At 39.0% G+C, this 18,644-nt stretch overlaps 2 protein-coding genes across 4 annotated transcripts; one reads left to right on the top strand and one right to left on the bottom strand.

Moving 5' to 3' along the window:
* The first annotated feature begins 1,651 nt into the window (after positions 1 to 1,651).
* Positions 1,652 to 3,724, top strand: LOC131022716 (uncharacterized). 3 transcript variants are annotated; one of them, XM_057952230.1, is made up of 3 exons: positions 1,652 to 2,545; positions 2,672 to 2,761; positions 3,551 to 3,724. In XM_057952230.1, the coding sequence occupies exons 1-2, from the start codon at positions 1,724 to 1,726 to the stop codon at positions 2,717 to 2,719; spliced, it is 870 nt and encodes a 289-aa protein (XP_057808213.1). In that variant the 5' UTR covers positions 1,652 to 1,723; the 3' UTR covers positions 2,720 to 2,761; positions 3,551 to 3,724. The 3 variants fall into 3 exon arrangements, with proteins under 3 accessions (XP_057808213.1, XP_057808212.1, XP_057808210.1); XM_057952229.1 differs by having other exon boundaries at positions 1,653 to 2,545; positions 3,496 to 3,724; XM_057952227.1 differs by having other exon boundaries at positions 1,654 to 2,545; positions 3,499 to 3,724.
* Positions 3,725 to 4,509: 785 nt separating this feature from the next.
* LOC131022715 (protein DETOXIFICATION 44, chloroplastic) lies at positions 4,510 to 9,811 on the bottom strand. Its single transcript, XM_057952226.1, has 13 exons — positions 9,350 to 9,811; positions 9,032 to 9,153; positions 8,401 to 8,550; positions 8,145 to 8,275; positions 7,539 to 7,674; positions 7,061 to 7,157; positions 6,857 to 6,957; positions 6,380 to 6,543; positions 6,099 to 6,170; positions 5,866 to 5,982; positions 5,294 to 5,389; positions 5,097 to 5,218; positions 4,510 to 5,019 (listed from the first exon to the last, which is right to left on the bottom strand). The coding sequence occupies exons 1-13, from the start codon at positions 9,634 to 9,636 to the stop codon at positions 4,956 to 4,958; spliced, it is 1,659 nt and encodes a 552-aa protein (XP_057808209.1). The 5' UTR covers positions 9,637 to 9,811; the 3' UTR covers positions 4,510 to 4,955.
* Between the last annotated feature and the right edge of the window lie 8,833 nt (positions 9,812 to 18,644).

The raw sequence follows: 18,644 nt of genomic DNA, 5'->3' as shown, positions 1-18,644 counted from the left end.
ATGTGTAATGGAATGCATGCATAAAGTGAGCATTAAAGCCTCACTACCATCCAACCTTTTGCAGAGTCACCTTCTCTTACATTTCATGTCAGCATGTACTTTTTTCCTGAAAAATTAACAAAAAATAATACAAATACAAAATAAGGATATGTATGTTACGATGAAACATTCGTGACAATACGAAAAATTACAAAATAATATATATTGTGAAACTAAAAAATATTTCCTACCTAGCAGACCAACAAGCCTCCCAAAAATCGTTCGCCGAAATCACTAGCCTCCGGTGAATTTACACGAGGCTAGTGACGCCGGCTAATAGTTTTTGGGAGGCTTATTACATTTTTAGCTAGATAACATTATATTGGTTCAAAATATATGAGGTTGGATATTTTTAATTGATAATTTCCTATTATTTTATGTGCAATTCTATAATTTTATGTGTAATTCTATTATTTTATGTGCAATCAAATCATAGATAAATTGAATATTATTACCCCACTATAATACAAATTTTGGCAGATTCACTCTCTCTCATGTTTCACATCTATGTGTACTTTTTGTACTATAAAAAAATGAAACTTAAAATTTATAAAAATAACGATACATATGTTATAAAATATCAATACGAAGGCAAAAAAAATAATATTTATGTATATTGTGAACAAAAAGAAAATTACAAAGGCAACAGAGTAACAAGCCTCCCATAAACCCTAGCCTCCTGCAAAAGCCGCGCGTGAAAATACCTCGCGGCTTATGCAGGCGGCTAGGGTTTATGGGAGGCTTGTTACTCCATTGGCTTTAGAATATTTTTTGTTCACAATATACCTAAATTTGAAACTTTTTTCCTGCGTATTGATATTTTATAACGCACAAATGTAGCCTATTTTGTCAAATTTTTCAAACCTACAGTACATGAAAGTGACGTGAGTTAGCAAATAATGTCATTTTCTCATATTTTGAACAATTCTTAACTACCTATCTTACACAATTGTACTTGTGTAAGAAAGGTGTAAGAACTTTTGCAAAATTCAATGCCTACCTATCAACATCAATTGTACTTTGGGTATTTTTCATAGACATATTATATGGGTGGGTAGTTTCCATAGACATATTATCAAAGTGGGTACTTTAAAATCCCACCCTATTTTAAATATGTCATTTTAAATCTAATAAATTTATATTTTGCAGCCGTTTAATTTATATTATAAAGAAAGTCATAGTTAATTAGTTATGTGACAAACACACAATTTTAATTCACTTGATGGATACAAGAATTTATATTTTATAGTATTCAAATTTTCCCATGATAAAGTTTAATATAATATCAATGTGGGAATAATGAATGTCTAATGTAGGAATGATGAATGACCTTTTATTTAGGTAATGAATTGCTAAAATTTAATATGTTTTTAGGAATGATGAATGACCTTTTATTTAGGTAATAAATTGCTAAAATTTAATATGTTTTCAATGTGAGATAAAGGATTTAAGATAGCAAAGAATAGTGAATGGAGAAGATGCCACCTATAATTGAGGATGAATGTGGTGTCGTCAACATGTATTCTATTATATAGATAATAATATAAACATCTCATTAATTCACATGGGACATTATATAATGATTTCAAATTTTCAATAATAAAGTATTAAAAAAAAAAAACTATTTCAATTTTCATCGCTTCAAAAATCACACACACAACACACAGTAGCGAGCAAACCAACAATGGACGTTCCGATCGACAAAATCCAGATTTCCGGCGCGTGCCTAGCTTCCCTCCTCCACCGCGCCTCCTCCGCCATCGGCGACACCCACGGCTATCTCTTCGGCCACGCCGCCCTCTCCATCTCAACCCCCCTCTCCGACCACCCAACCGCCGAAGCCCCCACCTCACTTCTCACCACCACCATCACCTCCTTCCTCTCCCTTCCCTCCCACCTCCCCCTCCCGCCGCCGCCGCCATCCGCTGCCTCGCTCCTCGGCTGGTTCTCCGCCCGCCGCAAAACCCCCCTCCGCCCCTCCCTGAAAGACTCCACCGCCTCTCTCTCTCTCTCCTCCTCCCCCTCCCTCGCCATTACCCCCCAAAACTCGACCCTCTCTCTCCCCCCATCTCTCTTCCTCCTCCTCACCACGCCGTTTCAGGATCAGCTGATCCACACACACGAATACAAGGCGTTTCGGTACAGTGGCAGCTCCTTCGAGCCCAAGAGCTTGTCAATTGTCAACATCGGGCCCTCCTTTCGATCGCAATACGATTCCTTCAGCCCTAATTCGCAGTTTCCGATGATGGATTGCGAATTAAGGGGTCCGAATGCGATGGTGGAGGACGAAATCGACGAGAGCTTGGCCGGAAAGAGGGATCAATTGAGGAACCAGAAGCAGCTGGATCTGTGCGCGGTAGGGTTTGAAATTGGGCGGCTGGGTAAATTGATGGGCTCCGAAGCGGCGTACACGGCGGAGATGGAGGATTTATATGACAAAATGTTGGCCAAAATCGACGCCCTATCGAAATTGGTGGAGCAGTCCAATGCTAAAGTTCTTGAGCAGGTGATGAAATTTCAAACTTTTTTGCATCAATTGAATTTCTGGAATGTTAATATCAAGCTACTGAAATTTCGAGATGGATTGAGGAGAATGCTGTTTGATGTAATATTAGGGTTTTATATTGTGCAGGAGAATCGTAATATGAGGTTGAGGAGCAGAGTTGCTGGTTTGGAATGAATTTCTTCCATAATTCTGTGGTGATCTGTTTTCATAGTTGAGGTAAAATTATAAGTTGATGATTTCAGCTTTATTTCTTTGTATGTTTTTCTCTTTGTCTAATTTATTGTTCTTGCATAGCATAGTTGCAGACTTGCAGCATTCTCATGGAAAAGATTGCCATTTTTGTTAAGTGTTTTGAGATATTAGGGATAATATATGTAACCATTCAATATGTAAATTGGTCTGCTCCAGAATTATCGGCTTGTTGACGAATGTTGTATAGATTTTATCTTGATTTTATTTGCATGCAATCATAGAGTGTTTTCCCACAGTTTCCATAGATGCATCTATTTAAGGATCATACCATAACTTGGAGACTTTTGGAAGCTTGTCTCAGCTGAGCGTGTCAAACGAGAAATTATTTAGTCGTTGAGTCCCAAGAATATTAAGTTCCCTTTATCTATAGCTGGAGTTTACTGTGAAATGAGACTCTTATCAAGATTTTAGTTTTACCTATTTTCCTTGGATTGCTTTCCATCTTAGCCTTTTTGCTTTCTGTTTTTTCCTTAGTAGGAGTAATGTTTGTGCTTAGGAATATGCATGTCGAAATCAAACTTGTAGTTCGTGCATCTAAATCTGAAAATCTTTGACATCTCTTTGTAATTTATCCTCCCTAAAGAAGGGTGAAATCTAACCGCAATAAGTTGTCACTATGATAGTCTAAAGTTTTGATTCCTCGCGCCAAATCTTGTTTGTATTGTGTTATTCACTCCTTTTTCCGGCTGTAAATGTAGCAGTTTTGTAGATTGCCTGGGAAGCTTTAAGGAGGATGAACTTTTTTTGTTGCAGCGCGACGAGATGTTTATTGTTGCTGTTTGCTGATGAACCACCTTAGATGAAACTCTACCCATCTCTGTTCCTCCTTTGATGTATATTAGTAGTGAAGGTGTTTGTGTAACGTACTTGAATCTTCTGAGATTTAAATCAGAAAATCAAAATATGGGATGAGGGATTTTCCAGATATCTATTACTACTAAACATCTGTTGGTCTGATTTCAATAGGGAGTTTATGCATTTGATGGACTACAGGATGAGCATCCATCGTTTATTTAGGCGTTGTGGACATATTTCATCTAGTGTAGCATCTAAGCCGGAACAATCTGACTGGTCATTTTCTTATCATATTTTTCCTTCATGCTCATATGTGAATATAAGTTTGATCTAATTGTATATCCAAAAAATAATATTTAAACTTGAATAGTTTGAATCAAATATCATGACTGATAGTGTATACTCATCACCATTTAAGTTTTTGCACAAGAATCTATACTAATAGAAAAAAAGCCTAAGGCATAACTTGTGGATTGCCTATTATTTTAAGGTTATTTTACATATTATATATTTATAAGAATATATTACTCCCTCCGTCCCGCGAAGCATGACACGTTTGAGTTCGGCACAGGAATTAAGGAATTGTAGATTAGTGTTTTAAGTGTGTAATTAATAAAGTATAAAATTGATAAAGTAGGAGAGAGAAGGTAATAAAAGTGATAAAGTAGGTGAGAGAATATAATAAAGGTGATAAAGTAGGAGAGAGAATGTAATAATTATTGACAAAAAAGGAAACGTGTCATGCTTCGTGGGACAACCTAAAATGGAAAGTGTGTCATGCTTCGCGGGACGGAGGGAGTAATTCATTAGATATTACACTAAATCTATGTGATATATATATCTATAGCTATTGGTAAGGCTTATAGATAAATATATCCATTCAATAAGTTATCCAATAAAAGTAATGAATTAATAGATTTTCTAAAATAATAGATTATCAAATAAAATAATACTATTAATTACACGTACAACGTACGTTCTTTCTGCTAGTATAGATGAAAAGAATTAACACTTGAGAGATCAAGCCTTGTAATAAAAGTGATACGGCTGCAAATATTCATTCATCCTTACTCTTCACAATCCCCTATCAAAACTGTGCCAAGTCTGGGAACTCGTATCCTTAGTCGTTCGACGATGCACCCAAATGGATGGTTTGCACCCTAGATGCACCTTAGTTTCATCACATTGTGGTAAGTCAACTAGGGAGTCGAAGATCTTGTACCTGTATCGATATGTTCATATGTCGCCCCTGCGAGCCGCCCTGAGGAGAGAACTCGGGGTTGGCTACTCATTCTTATGTTCGTTCTGTCTGAATAGTGGGGTCGTCTGAATACACGGAGACTTGGAGAGGATTTCTGGCAGTTTAAGTAGTATCCTTCTCGGTGTCAGACAAGAGCAATCTCCATGGTCCAGTTTTGGTGCTTATCCTAAGATCAACAAGGAACTCAACACCCTTCGAATGCCATAGGTTCGACTAATAGAATAGAAGATATATATAGTTTACCTGGTGATTCCAGCTGCCACTCGCAAAGCCATAAATAGAAATAGTCCACCCCATACGCCTGCAACGCCATACGAAGGGGCAGCTACCAGTATGAAGGCTGAGGAGATCAATGCTACAAACACCTGGAAAAAAAACATGGGTCCAATTAGTCTCTTATAACCATGAGTGGCAAGCATCGAGTAATTTTGCAGCATTACCATGGAATATGCAGCAAATCCAAAGTCTGAAACCCCATAGTATAGCCCGTCAAGAACAAAAGCAATAGCATTCAACGGTTGAGATGTAGCAACAAACTGTATCGTCAGGAAGGAGGGGGAAGTAAGTGACTAGGCTCATGTTCATTTTGGAAAAGATTAACCTGAGCTCATATTTATGACATCATCAACAAATATACCACCTCTGAATATCACACTAATGAATGTATTAGTATTAGTTCACAATAAGTTTAGACCATTCAATCAGATATATGCATGCATGCTTCATAACACTTGTGTCAGAATAGATGTACAAGTCCTCTGCTTTAAGGCCAAGGAATGATCGTTTTTCAGACTAACCAGTTAAATCACTTGTGACTACAACGCCCTAATAATATGTCTCTTTCTAATTTATGATGTTACCCGAGCCAAAACCAAGGCTGCAGAAGTGCAAGGAGTACGTCTAATCAGCATGCTAGAAGGCCATATTCCATTTCCCCCGAGCAAGAACGTGTAATGAATACAAAATCAATGTGAATTCATTTACAATTATTTCAGTCGTGGCAGATTCTCACCAAGGTTCCAGATCTTGCAATCCCCAAAACTTCCTCATCAGTGCTAAACAGACTGGAGAGTGCACCAAATCCAAGATACAAAATTACAGCCAAAGCTACTCCCATTATTAAGCCGATCTGTTTTAAGTCACAGACATTGAAAATCAGTGAAGTAATCACTTAATGATAAATAGAGATATTGATTGCAAGACATACACAAATATTTATGCAAAACTGAGAACAGAGTACTGAACCTGTAGGACTTTGTATGTCACCTGGCGTGCCAAACCATAGCTCCCTTGGGAGTAGTCACTAGCAAGGAGAGTCTGCGAGCAATGTCAACAAAGGAGAAGAAATTAAGGCAAAATAACAAAAAAAATGACAGCTATGATATCATTTCAAAGACTTGTATTATTTTTAGGATTGTTACAATTGTGTGTGTGTGATAGAGAGACAGCAGAGAAGAAGCAATTAAATCATGAGAGGTTTCCCGTTTCTGTAACTAACCCTATAATTATTAATTCTCATTAGTTACCTGACCAGCTAGTGCTAAAGCATCATTTAGCAAAGATAAAGCCAACCAGACTTCAAAACAGATCTGAAAGCCAGCCATTTGTATGGGGCCCTCTCGTGCTGCCATAGATGTGGCGAGAGTTGTGATTGTAAGGACTGCTACTGTTCTGCCAGTCAGAAGGGCACCTGTGCATTGAAATTAAGAGCTCATCTCCAAGCATGCTAATTGAAACAAAATTACATGTCTCCGACTGATTTTAGTGTAGCACAGGCATAGAATTTTAAGTTCCAATATAATGCTGATTTTATTTGTTTTGTGATCAAATTTCTTTATCATCAAATGATGAGCTATGTCTCAACTTTAGAATATGGAGCATTCATTGCATCTCTTACCGGCTTTCGGGTACTTGAAAGACATGATTGGAATATATATACTTCCATTACTAGACGTCAAGCAACATGTAGTATAACCATAGATCTGCACATTCTTAGGAATTACCAGATTTAAGATACTTAGCAACCCTTTGCCCACTAATACTTGGAGTAACAAGCAACAATTTGTCACTCAGCTTCCACAGAAGTATTAGAGCTGTCAAGTACCTGTTAAAGCCATACATGGAATTCATGTGAGCTAAGGAAAAGTCTATTTTATCATACTATGTTTTATGCAAATATAGTGATAGTTTTACCACATCTGACGTACTCAGAAGTCACAGTAGCAATGGCAGCACCACTAATGCCAAAACCAAAGTAAAATATTAAAATTAGATCCAGGAGTGCATTGAGTAAATTGCCAGCAACTGAAAAAGGTAGAAATAATTAAGGTTAGCAAGATATACGAACTGTAGTTTTGGACTACAGACAAATTAAAATTGTAGAAGTCATTGAATCATAGTAAAAGCATTAATTCATTTACCAACTCCTGCTAGAAGGGATGATGCTTGGCCACCTTAACTAGAGAGGAAGGTGGGGGTTCAAATCGTCCCCCACCTCCACTTTCAATATGTCAGAATCCCTTTATTTTCAATTAAAATAGTAAACCAACTATCGGGCCAAAATTACTAACTTTTCAGTTGAGAAGTGGGTGAATCTTAAGTAATTTTTTATGTTCGCAATATGCCTTAATGGAATGAAAAGAAGCAGTTGTAGCATGTAACAAACTATTTGGATGTAATACTTGCCAACAGCATACAAAGGCGTCTTTGTATCCTTGAACCCGCGAAAAGCTCCTTGAGCAGCTAGAGCTACAACAATTGGTGGAGCACCAAAGGCCCTTAGTGCAAGAAACTGTTCAGCTGGCACACGCATTGGTGAGTCCTGTAGTACGCCAAATATGAGTGAGGTTAGCCATACAGTCTGCTCTAGACAATGATACATAAATCTGAAATAATCAAGTAGAATTTATGCAAGAAGTACAGCATCCATGGTGCTATGATTTAGGAAATAAAAAATGACCAATGAACAAATTAAGGAGACTTCATTTTGTGCATGTCCTTAGTTATGATGAACAAGAACAGATATGATCAAGTATTCCGCCGGAGATCATCATCATTAACATGAGAGATGTGCCTGACTAAGTTGATCTTGCTAACAGAGAGGTCCTATGGAATGCATATTTAACAGACTCTTACTTCTGTTAGAAACTTCTTGTAAGAAGAAATCAACTCTGCTATGCTTTCAAGTAACATGTAAAAACTATCACAAAATTATTTGCTGAATGGAAATAAAGAGAGATATAGGGACCCAATGCCCATAGCAGAGTTTTCGGTTAGCTAAAAAAGACATACAACAGGTATACCCATGGTATTCATTAAAAAGCTTGAGCCCATGAAGAGCGCAACAGCTTCAACGACGCCAAGGGCAGCTGCAAGCATTATAGCATTTGATACTGAAGGAAGAAATATCTTGTTTTGTTGCTCTGCAGGCAATCAAACGAAAAGAACCGAAAAGGAGGGGAAAAAGATCTGTTAGAAGATGAAAATACATCATACCTATAACATGATCATTGTAGATGCAAGATAAATGCACTGATAAAAATAGTACCTTTGGCAGTTTCACCCGCAGCCTTTAAAGCAGATGCCTGCTCTTCAGCAACAAAGGATGTTGTGACATTGAGCAGCGGGACATTGAATAGTTTAGAAACAAGGTTAAAAACAGCACCCGACACACCAACTGCAGCCAGTTCAGCAGATCCTGAATAACATGACAGATAAAGTTAGTCTTACTTAAGCAAGGCATTCTAGGAACAACCTAAACTTGATTTCGAAGTCCTCATATAGCACTTCTTCCAATCCTGGATGAGGGATCACTTGTAGGAATGACATAATGCTAATGCATGTTCTACACAACCAAGGAACCATCGGGTTTTAATCTCATTATGACTTGGTCGTTCGGAAGAGCACTCGATTTTACAGTTCTGGGAATGTAGGATGAACCACAACTGACATAGTTCAGATACAAAAGGGAAAGAGAGAGATGCAGCATGCAAATTTTCATCTCTCGATCTAATAGTCGAATAGCCTCAATAACAACAAGTCAGCAAACAAAATGCAGCATATATATCATCATATGCAGTCAAAAGCAAATAAAATGAAGGCCTAGATACTAAACTCAGGCTACATGAAGTCGGGATAAGCAACAAAACACCAAATATCAAATCAAACAGCAAAAGTACCTATATGACCAACGAAACCAGTATCAACAAGTGAAGTAATCGGGTCAGCTGCAAGAGCCAGAGCTGCAGGAAGTGCAATCGAGATAATTTCCATACCAAGTCCATCTAGTCTAATTCCCGCCCTACAAAATCACAGTGCACAGATAAATAAACAATGTAGAAACTTCGAAGAAGTGATTGAAGGCTATCAAAAACAAAATAATTTTTACACACAGCTGCGGATTAATGTATGTCAACAGCAAAAACACCTAATCTCGAAAAGAGACTAAGCATAAGTTGCATAACATAATTAAAATCAGCATCAAAAAAGTTAACTACCGAAGACGATGCATAACGGAGGAAAACAAATTCCGATCAGGATACGGTTCCGGATCCGAATCATCGATTCGATTTCCTTCAACCGGCGGCTTCGGCTTCTCCGGCATGGTGCTCGGATTTTTATTTGTTGATGATTTTGCGACCGTTCGAAATCGAATCGAGCCATAGCCATTGGCGCATTTCGTCGAGCACCTGTAGTGAATCGGCGAGTGGTTGTTGGTGCTGTAATTTGCATGAATGGAGAAAAGGTGGCTGAGTTGGTGCTGCGCAGCAACACCAAACGCCATAGCTGAAATAAGCGACGAAGAATTTTGCAGTTTTTGTATGAATGAATCTCGGATTCAGAAAGCGGAAAATCTATGAAGATTGAAACAACACAGTATTGAGTTTTTGTTTGATTATGTGCTCAAATTTTTAATGGCTGTGGTAAGAGCTCAGTTGTGAAATATCTCACACTTTTTCTTTTTCTTTTTTCTTTTTTCTTTTTTGTGAATATCTTCCGCTTTTGCTGGAACTATTTGGAGCTTACTAAGCCACAAAAATATGTAAATAACACTAATTAATTTCCAAAATTTAAAACTTAAAAATTAGTTATATCAACATGCTCTAATTATTCATACCTGCCCAGCCAGGAGTTGTTTTAAAAAATGATTTTCTTTTTATACTACCATGTTATATTGATTTCTCTTGATGTATTAATTATTTATTTATATTGTTGTTAATGTTTAAACTTAATTTAGCAATTGATATTTAATTGTTAATGTTTTTACACCCCGTGCAATGCACGGAAAATATTTTTTTTATTTTATATTTATATAAAATTGATATCAACTCAATTATTATATTTATCAATATAATAAACAATTAATTTTAATTAAATATATTTGAGTTAAATATTGAAAAAATAAATAAAATAAGAAAAATTCACAATACTAAAAATTAATATTATGAAAAGTCAAAAAAGTTACTCCGTAAGTTGAGAAAATAAAAATGAAAATAAAATAGAAAAGAAAAGAAATGAAAAATAATTTTAAAATGTAATATATTTATTTAAAGATTAACATTTTAACATTTAAAGTGTCATTTGTATGTTGAAGTAGTGTAATTGGAAAGTCGGTTTCTCAATGAAACTGATTTCACAGGAGTTTTGTGTTTTAATATAGTATAGATTCATCAATTGTATTAATCCTATATTACCTTTTCTTTTTTTCTTTAACCAATTGTACATTTTCTTATAATTAAAATTTCATGTCATTTTCCCTCTTTAATGATGAAACTTTTTTAAGATTAAAAACATATAGTAGTATAATTCACTTCATAAAGAAAAGAATACATATAACTTCATTAAATTTTGGTGCCTCTTTTTAAAAAATAAAAGAAAATTAAAAATAAATGGTGCTTCGGTTTTATTGCTTGGATTATACCTCCTCAACCATACACTAATCTATATATTATATAAAAGAGCAATATAACGGTTATATTCTTCCGCCACCTTCTCCCTCCAAATTTTTAAAATTTGTGATTGAACGAATTTTTAGAAAATCATGATGACAGCTAGCATTTTAAAAGAATTTGTGCCTAAGTTGCAGAATTTAAATTTTTGCGCATATTTTGAACAATTATTTTGCAACACCCACGATTTCATGATTTCCACTAAGCCATATCTTTTTAAATTTATATCAATAAAAATATTAAATGTGACCATTATACCAATTAAATTCTACGATTAATAAAAATAATTAGTAAATTAAAAAAATAAATGTCTTTGAAATTTATAGATTATCTACTTTAGATCAACTAATTTAGAGGTCTACCTTAATTTATAAAATAATTGAACTTTGTCAAGGAATTTGTTCTCTATTTGTTGTAAGGTTGTAACAGATAAAACTTCACTATGCACCAATTTTAGTTTGTTTATTGGGAAACGAAATCTCTAAGAAGGTGATTGGTATGATGGAATGCAATAAGGGTAGAATGAAATGGAAGTAGGAATGGAATAAGGGTGGGAAAGAAATGACAAATCTTAGTGATTCCTATGCTTGGTATGCACAAATAATACCAAAGGAATGGAATTGTGATTCTTTGTTTAATTCAATTCCTATAATTGGTAGCTAGAAATAACGTTTAGGAATGAAATGAAATTATTTTATTTTATAATATCAATCCATGTATATTGGTGAAGAACAGAATCATTCATACCCAACAAAGTTAACAAAACAGTCGAAGAAAGAACCTGAAGTGAGGATGGTGTTTTAACTCAAACGTTTCTTGATGAATAATTCTTCTTTAGATACAATAGGTGTTTCAATATGAGTGTGCTATCAGAGAGTAAAATCGGAATCCTCCCTATTATTACAGACTCGGTATTTATAAGTGATGAAAATAAGGGTACAATTGTCTTTTATTCCTTCGCACATACTCGATCATGCACGGTATGATTCTGGTGTCACTATCGCAGTTCCTTGCTTTAACGGACTTGCAGCCTTTCACTTTTATCAGAAGGTAGTTGTGAGGATCTGCGCAAGCATCTCCTCAGTAGGCAACGTAGTCTTTCTCATATGGCTGTGTAGATACATCTCCGAGTAACCGTGGAGGTTGAGTTCCTCAGGCTGCGCTGTCTTTAGTGGTGAGAGTTGAATTCCTCGGGATTGCACTGTCTTTAGTGGTGGGGGTTGAGTTCTTCGGGTTGCGTTGTTCTTTAGTGGTGAAGGTTGAGTTCTTCGGGCTGCGTTGTTCTTTAGTGGTGAGGGTTGAGTTCTTCGGGTTGTGCTGTCTTCGGGATAGACTTGTTTTCACACCTTTGGTTCTACTTCCTTACTTGCGCTGTTAGTTCTTCAATATGTACAATAATCAACATAGGAAGTGGATATCATTTAACTATGAGGTGCTTATTGACTCCTGCGAAGGTGAGGATCCTATCCCTCATCAGCTACTCCCCCTAGTCTATGAAAATAAGTGAATTTTCAATATGAATTTTCGTAGACGGGAATTACTAACCTTGCCAGCGCAGGATTATATATGCACAATTGTCCCATCGCATTTAATGCTCTGACATTTTGCCTCCTCTAGAGTCTCCGTTTGTCCTTCCTTGCCTTTTGAAATGCTTTGATCTCGTCCCTTCATTTGTAACCGCCAACTCGAGACACGATCTGGGCCATTCTTGTCACATCACACATTCCCCTCCCCTAATCATTTCCCTCTCTCTCTTCTTTTGGAAACCTCCTATAAATATTTGAACTTTCCTTCTTCCCTTCTTCGTTCTTCTTCTTCCTCCTGCTTTCCGCCATTGACGAATTATTTTCTTCTGCTCTTTACGATCCTCCGCCATTGTTTGCTCCGCTCCTTACTCTTCGCCCGACTACTTCTGATCCCAGGTACTAGGCTTTCTTTTTCTCCTCCTTCATTATTATTTTTATTTTAGGTTGTTCCGCCCCTCTCTTCCCCTTCTGTAAACTGTAAGCCACCATGACCACGATCGGAGCTCGCCAGCAGGCGAAAAACAGGGACGACGACATGACTTGTGTTGGCTTCCCTCGATCTACCACTTCCACCTCTCAAATACAGGAGATGCGACAACTTTTGCGTATTCCCCTTGACGACCCTGAATTACAAGTCCGAATGCAACGTTCTTCAGATGACATGCTCGACGGCGACGGTGGTGGTCTCCCGACACTATACCCATCTAGGTGGCCCAAGTTAAGGCCGAATTATGATTACCCCCTTCGCATTTTTTGGTAGATATCTGTGAAAAATGCGGTGTTCCCTTCTTCCAAATTTCTCCTTCCTCTATTCGCCGTGCCCATATCCTTCGTATTCTCTACGCAGTCAATGACTATCGTGACAGCACAGAACTATTCCATAAGACTCATATAATCAAAAAGACCAGGTGTCATTATAACTTCACCTCTAGGCAGGGCAACAACATGAAGTTCCTAGCGGGTTTAAATTCTATGGACAAGAAATTCCATGATAAATATTTTTTTGTTCAAGTAAGAAATGGTAGTTGGGCTGGGTATGCTAATACCGTAGAGGTGGAGTGGCACCGCACTAAGCATATTGTTCATGCGAATAAATCTCGTATAACCGACACTGAGCATTGTTTAATCGGAGCCTTAACTACCGCCTTCGAGGAAAAGGCTTTCGATGTTTTGGACCTTGTATCTACACCCTCTATTTTAGCCAGCGCAGGATTAATCCTCAGATATCTGGCATCAGTCATTCGTATAATTTTAGCTTCATAATTTTTCTTGGTCATTTTTCTTCCATGTTTGTGCTGTATTTTACTGTTGCCTCGCTTGTCCTCTTCGGTTGTGATTTTGTCGTATAAGAATTTGTTTTACACTGCGCAGGAATGTGGAAGACCAAAAAGTACGGGAAGGTTGACAGTATTCAATTCTTCTCCTAGCTGGATGCTCCTGAAACTGCGCAGTCAGGGTTCGGTGCAGCTCAACAGGTTGATTCGGGTTCCTTCAACCCTGGTCAACTTCGTCTTACCGGTGCAGGCTCGGGTGGTATCTCGCCTCATCTAATAGATGAGGCTTCTAAGGATAAGGTCCCTCTTCAACAGCGCAAGCGTCAAAAGTCTCGTCAGACCGCCGGCGCTAAGAAGAAACTTGCGCAGGTTATTGATGAAGAGGATTTTTATGAAGTCCTTCTTTCTACTCCCCCTCATCGCACCACTGAGGAGCGCGGTGGCAATGAAATACTTTATTTGGAATTCACCAGACCCTGCGCTCTTCGAGACATGATGGGTGCAGAATGCCAATCATTGATGGAGGCTCAAACCACTTTTGTCGACCTTGAGAAGTATGACTCCGCCGATATGGTGGAGTTCACTGATGACTTGTGTTTATCCGTTCAGACGGTATTTATTCACTTCTCTTTTTCCTACGCAGCTTGTGATTATTTGTTTGCTTCCCTTACCTGCGCAGTTTGTGATATTGTTCGCTTCCCTTGTTAATCTGAATTCTCGTTGTCTTGGTCCTCACAGGAGAAAGTGAGGTACTTGGCCACTGCTCGCCATCTCAAAAGGGCGGCGGCAGCCCTAAAAGCAAAAGAAAACGACCTCCTTGCTACGCTGGGGAGGCCTACTAGCCTAGAAGAGGAGCTCTGTCAATCTAGGGCGGCGGAGGCCAAGATGCAAGTGGAGCGGGATTCCCTTCACTCAAAGATGGCCAGGATGGCCAAAGGCAAGGAGGAGGAGCTGAATGCCCTGCATCGATCTCTTACTGAGGAATTTCAAAGGCATTTGAATGAAGTGAAAGATTCTCTGGTCGGCAGGGAGAATGAGGCCTTCTTCAAGGGGATCGATGCGCATCGTGTCTCTTACTTCTTGACTGCGCAAGGCCAGCAATTTCTGCGTATTATGCTGGAAGAAACTCTCAAGGTGTTTAGCCAAACTCCGAAGGTTTTGGAGGTACTTGCACCGAGGATGCAATTCTTGGTGGATGATACTTGTTGTGTCTTCCTAAACCTGGTCGGGGCTACTCAAGAGCAGCGCAGTTTGTATGATCTGGATGCTATGCTGGATCAAGTTGATGACAAAAAATCAGATTAGATTCTGGGCATTAACTCTGATGCTCCTGAGACCCCCAAATGGTGGATCCCTGTGCTGGACAAAGCCCTTCAACTCTTTATGAGAGGTGAATACGCGGGCACTATGCCTGTGCGGCCAGTGGTGCGGTCCCCATTTCTAGATCATCTACACCAGACTTCATGTCGATAGGCTAGGGGAAATTATCCCGAAGCCACGATAATCTATCATCCCCCTTCCTCGGTCCAAAGAGTTGAGATGGCAGCACCGGCTCCAGCTGTGGAGCCAGCGCAGGTGTCGGAAGCGATGCAGGCTGAAGAGTCTGCGCAGGTGGATACGTCCCTTGACAAGGGTCACGGAGAGCAGACAGATAAATAGATAATTGTAGAAGGACCCTAGTTCATCTTTGTTATAGGCTCTTTGTTATAATACTTTGTGATTTAGTTGTATTGAACTTTTAGTATTTTTATTTTTGTTGTATGGACTTTGATTATCTATGCTACGACGAGTTTGTGTAATTGTAGTATTTTGTTTGTGTTATTACTGATATCATTTCTTTTTTACTTTTTCCACATAATCACACGTATTGGTATCCCTCTGCAGAAACATAATTTATACCAACAAAACTTGGCGTTTTATAAATGATACGTGTTTTGGGGTTTCCAAGTTATAGTGTATATGAAATATCCGCGCTGGCTTACATTTGTTATTTCAAATCTTATGAGAATAGAAGTTATTACAAGAGCATAAAAGCATAGTTTCCCTCCGCAATGCGACTAAGTTACCTTTAAGAAAAGGCATGAATTCCCTCTGCAGCACGGCTAAGTTACCTTTAAGAAAAGGCATGAATTCCCTCCGCAGCGCGGCTAAGTTACCTTTAAGAAAAGGCATGAATTCATTCATAGACAGTGCAGGTGTGTGATCAGATAATATGCGAGCAAGAGCAGGTTTTCCTAAACCATGAAATCCATTTTATTAAGATATCCATGGCCCAAACCTCGTTAAAACCCAGTGGGAAAAAGAGTGTTTGGTCTACATGATGATAATGATGTAAAAAGATTACACATAGAATTTCTTGAGGTGACTGATGTTCCAAGGCCTTGTGAGAGGCCTTCCCTCCTAATCTGATAAGTAACAGGCCCCACCTCCCAATACTTCTGTGATGATGAAGGGCCCTTCCTAGTTGGCCTTAAATTTTTCTGTTGGTTTTAAAACATCGGCTCTCTTAAGTACTAGGTCTCCTTTTCAAATCTGCGCAACTTCACTTTCTTGTCGTAATCAGCCTTGATGATGCTTTTGTATTTTGCCGCTCTCACTTGGGCTTCTTGTCTTTGTATCTCGACCAAATCCAGGTCGAGACGGTGCAGTGCCTCATTCTGTGTAGGGTCATAAGTGGTAACTCAGTGGGATTCCAACCTTACCTCGGCGGGGATCACCGCGTTTGACCCATATACCAAAGTAAACGAGACTTTTCTTGTTGCTGTCTTTGGACTAGTCCTGAGTGCCCATAGTACTGTATCCAATTCTTTGACCCAACGCCCTTTACTTCGTTCGAGCCTCTTCTTGATCCCTTCACATATAGTGTGGTTTGCCAGTTCAACTTGTCCATTGGCTTGGGGGTGTGCCACTGACACGAACCTTTGTATGATATTCATCCGGGAGCAGAAATCCTTTATTCTCTTGCTTGTAAACTAAGTTCCATTATCCGAGACCAGAATCCTCGGGACCCCATACCGACAACAGATGTTTTTCCAAAAAAAAAATTCCACCGTGCAGTCATCGATCTTTGTAACAGCCTCAGCTTCGATCCACTTAGAGAAGTAATCCATCGCAACTATAAGGAAACATTTGCCCCCTGGAGCGGTTGGCAACTTGCCAACGATATCAATTCCCCATTTGTCAAAGGGGTGTACAACGTACATAATTCCCATGTCTTCCCCTGGTAGATTGATCCTTGGGGCATGCTTTTGGCAAGCCTCGCATTTCTACACAAAGGCCTTTGAATCTTTGTTAAGCCCCTGCCAGTAGAATCCCGCTCTTATGATTTTCCTCGCTAGGTCTTTATAACCGGCGTGATTTCCACAACATCATCAGTGCACTTCCTCAAGTGCAAACTGCGCTTTCTCCGGGGCCAAGCATTTCAAGAATGGATGTGTGAATATACAATTGGAGTCCTCCAGTCATCCTTGGTTTCAATGGTGTAAACCTGCGCAACCACTTCCCTTTTTGGTTCAAATATCACGGTGATGTCTTCGTGCCAAGCTTGTTCGACTGCACTGGCTACTCTAGCCGGAAGATCAGCTTTTTGATTTTCTTCTCTTGGCACTTGTGGAATTTCCATACTCTCGAATATTTTCCCCATCTCTTGCATTTTGTCAAAGTAATATTTCATTCTTTCTTCTCTTATCTCGTAACCTCCCAACAGTTGTTGCGCTACTAATTGAGAGTCAGTTTTGATCACTACTCGATTAGCTCTAAGTTGGCTCAAGATGTGGGCGGCTCTCAAGACTGCCTCATACTCAGCTTCATTGTTGGATAATTTATCTTCAAACTTGATAGCGAACTGATAAACTCCCTCTTCAGGCGACGTGATGTATATTCCCACTCCGCATCCCTCTTTTGTGACTGACCTATCGGCTTGTGCTGACCATGGCCCTCTCATGGGCCATCGTGTTGCCTCTTGGATAAAATCTACTAATGCATGCGCTCTGATGGTGGTGCGGGGCTCGAATTCAACCTTGTATTCCCCCGGCTCGATCGCCCACTTTACCATTTTCCCCGCTAAGTCAGGTCTTCCCAAGATTTGTTTGAATGGTAGCACCGTTCTCACAATAACCTTATGCGATAAGAAGTATGGCCTTAATTTTCTCTCCGTAATCATGATTGTGTATGCTGCCTTCTCAACCTCAGTATAGCTGGATAATTTTGCTTACGAAGTATACTGGCCTTTGGTGTCGGTTCTCTTCTCGTACTAACACAGAGCTTAAGGACTTTGCCCCCACAGAAATGTACATGTATAACGGCTCTCCTAGTAGAGGCTTGGTGAGCACTAGTAACTTTATTAAATAAGCTTTGAGATCTTCGAAGGCTCGTTGGCCCTCATTGCTCCATATAAATCGGCTTCCCTTTCTTAGAATTTTAAAAAATAGGAGGCTTCTATCTGCTGATCGTGAGATGAACCGACTCAGAGCGGTAATCTGGCCATTGAGTGTTTGAATTTCTTTGATGTCTCTAGGTGGTGTCATGTTCAAAATAGCCTTAACTTTGTCTGTGTTGACCTCAATTCCTTCCGGGGTCCCTTTATAACCTAAGAACTTTCCTGATTGCACTCTGATGGTTCATTTGGCGGGGTTGAGCATAAGCTTATTCCTCCGAATGACCGAGAAACTTCCAAATCCGCCACATGTGAATTGGCTTTGACGTTGCGCACCAACATATCATCGACGTAGACCGAGATATTCATCTTCAATTGCTCTTTGAAAATTTTATCCATCATACATCGTCCGGGTGCATTTTTACTTGGTGATATCCTTGATAGGCGTCCATCATTGATAATAGTTCGCATCCCGAGGTGGCATCTACTAATTGATCTATCCAGGGCAGCGGATAGCAATCCTTCGGACATGCAGCATTGAGATCTCTATAGTCTACGCACATTCTCCATACTCTGATATTTTTCTCTATCATGACTGCGTTGGATACCCACTCGGGGTATTGGACTTCTATGATATGCTCTGCGTCTAGGAGACCTTGGACTTGCTC

The sequence above is a fragment of the Salvia miltiorrhiza genome, chromosome 4 (genome assembly GCF_028751815.1).
Source record: "Salvia miltiorrhiza cultivar Shanhuang (shh) chromosome 4, IMPLAD_Smil_shh, whole genome shotgun sequence".
In the NCBI taxonomy this organism is placed as follows: domain Eukaryota; kingdom Viridiplantae; phylum Streptophyta; class Magnoliopsida; order Lamiales; family Lamiaceae; genus Salvia; species Salvia miltiorrhiza.
Note: the sequence above shows the minus strand (reverse complement) of the source record. Positions and strands in the feature narration are given on the sequence as shown.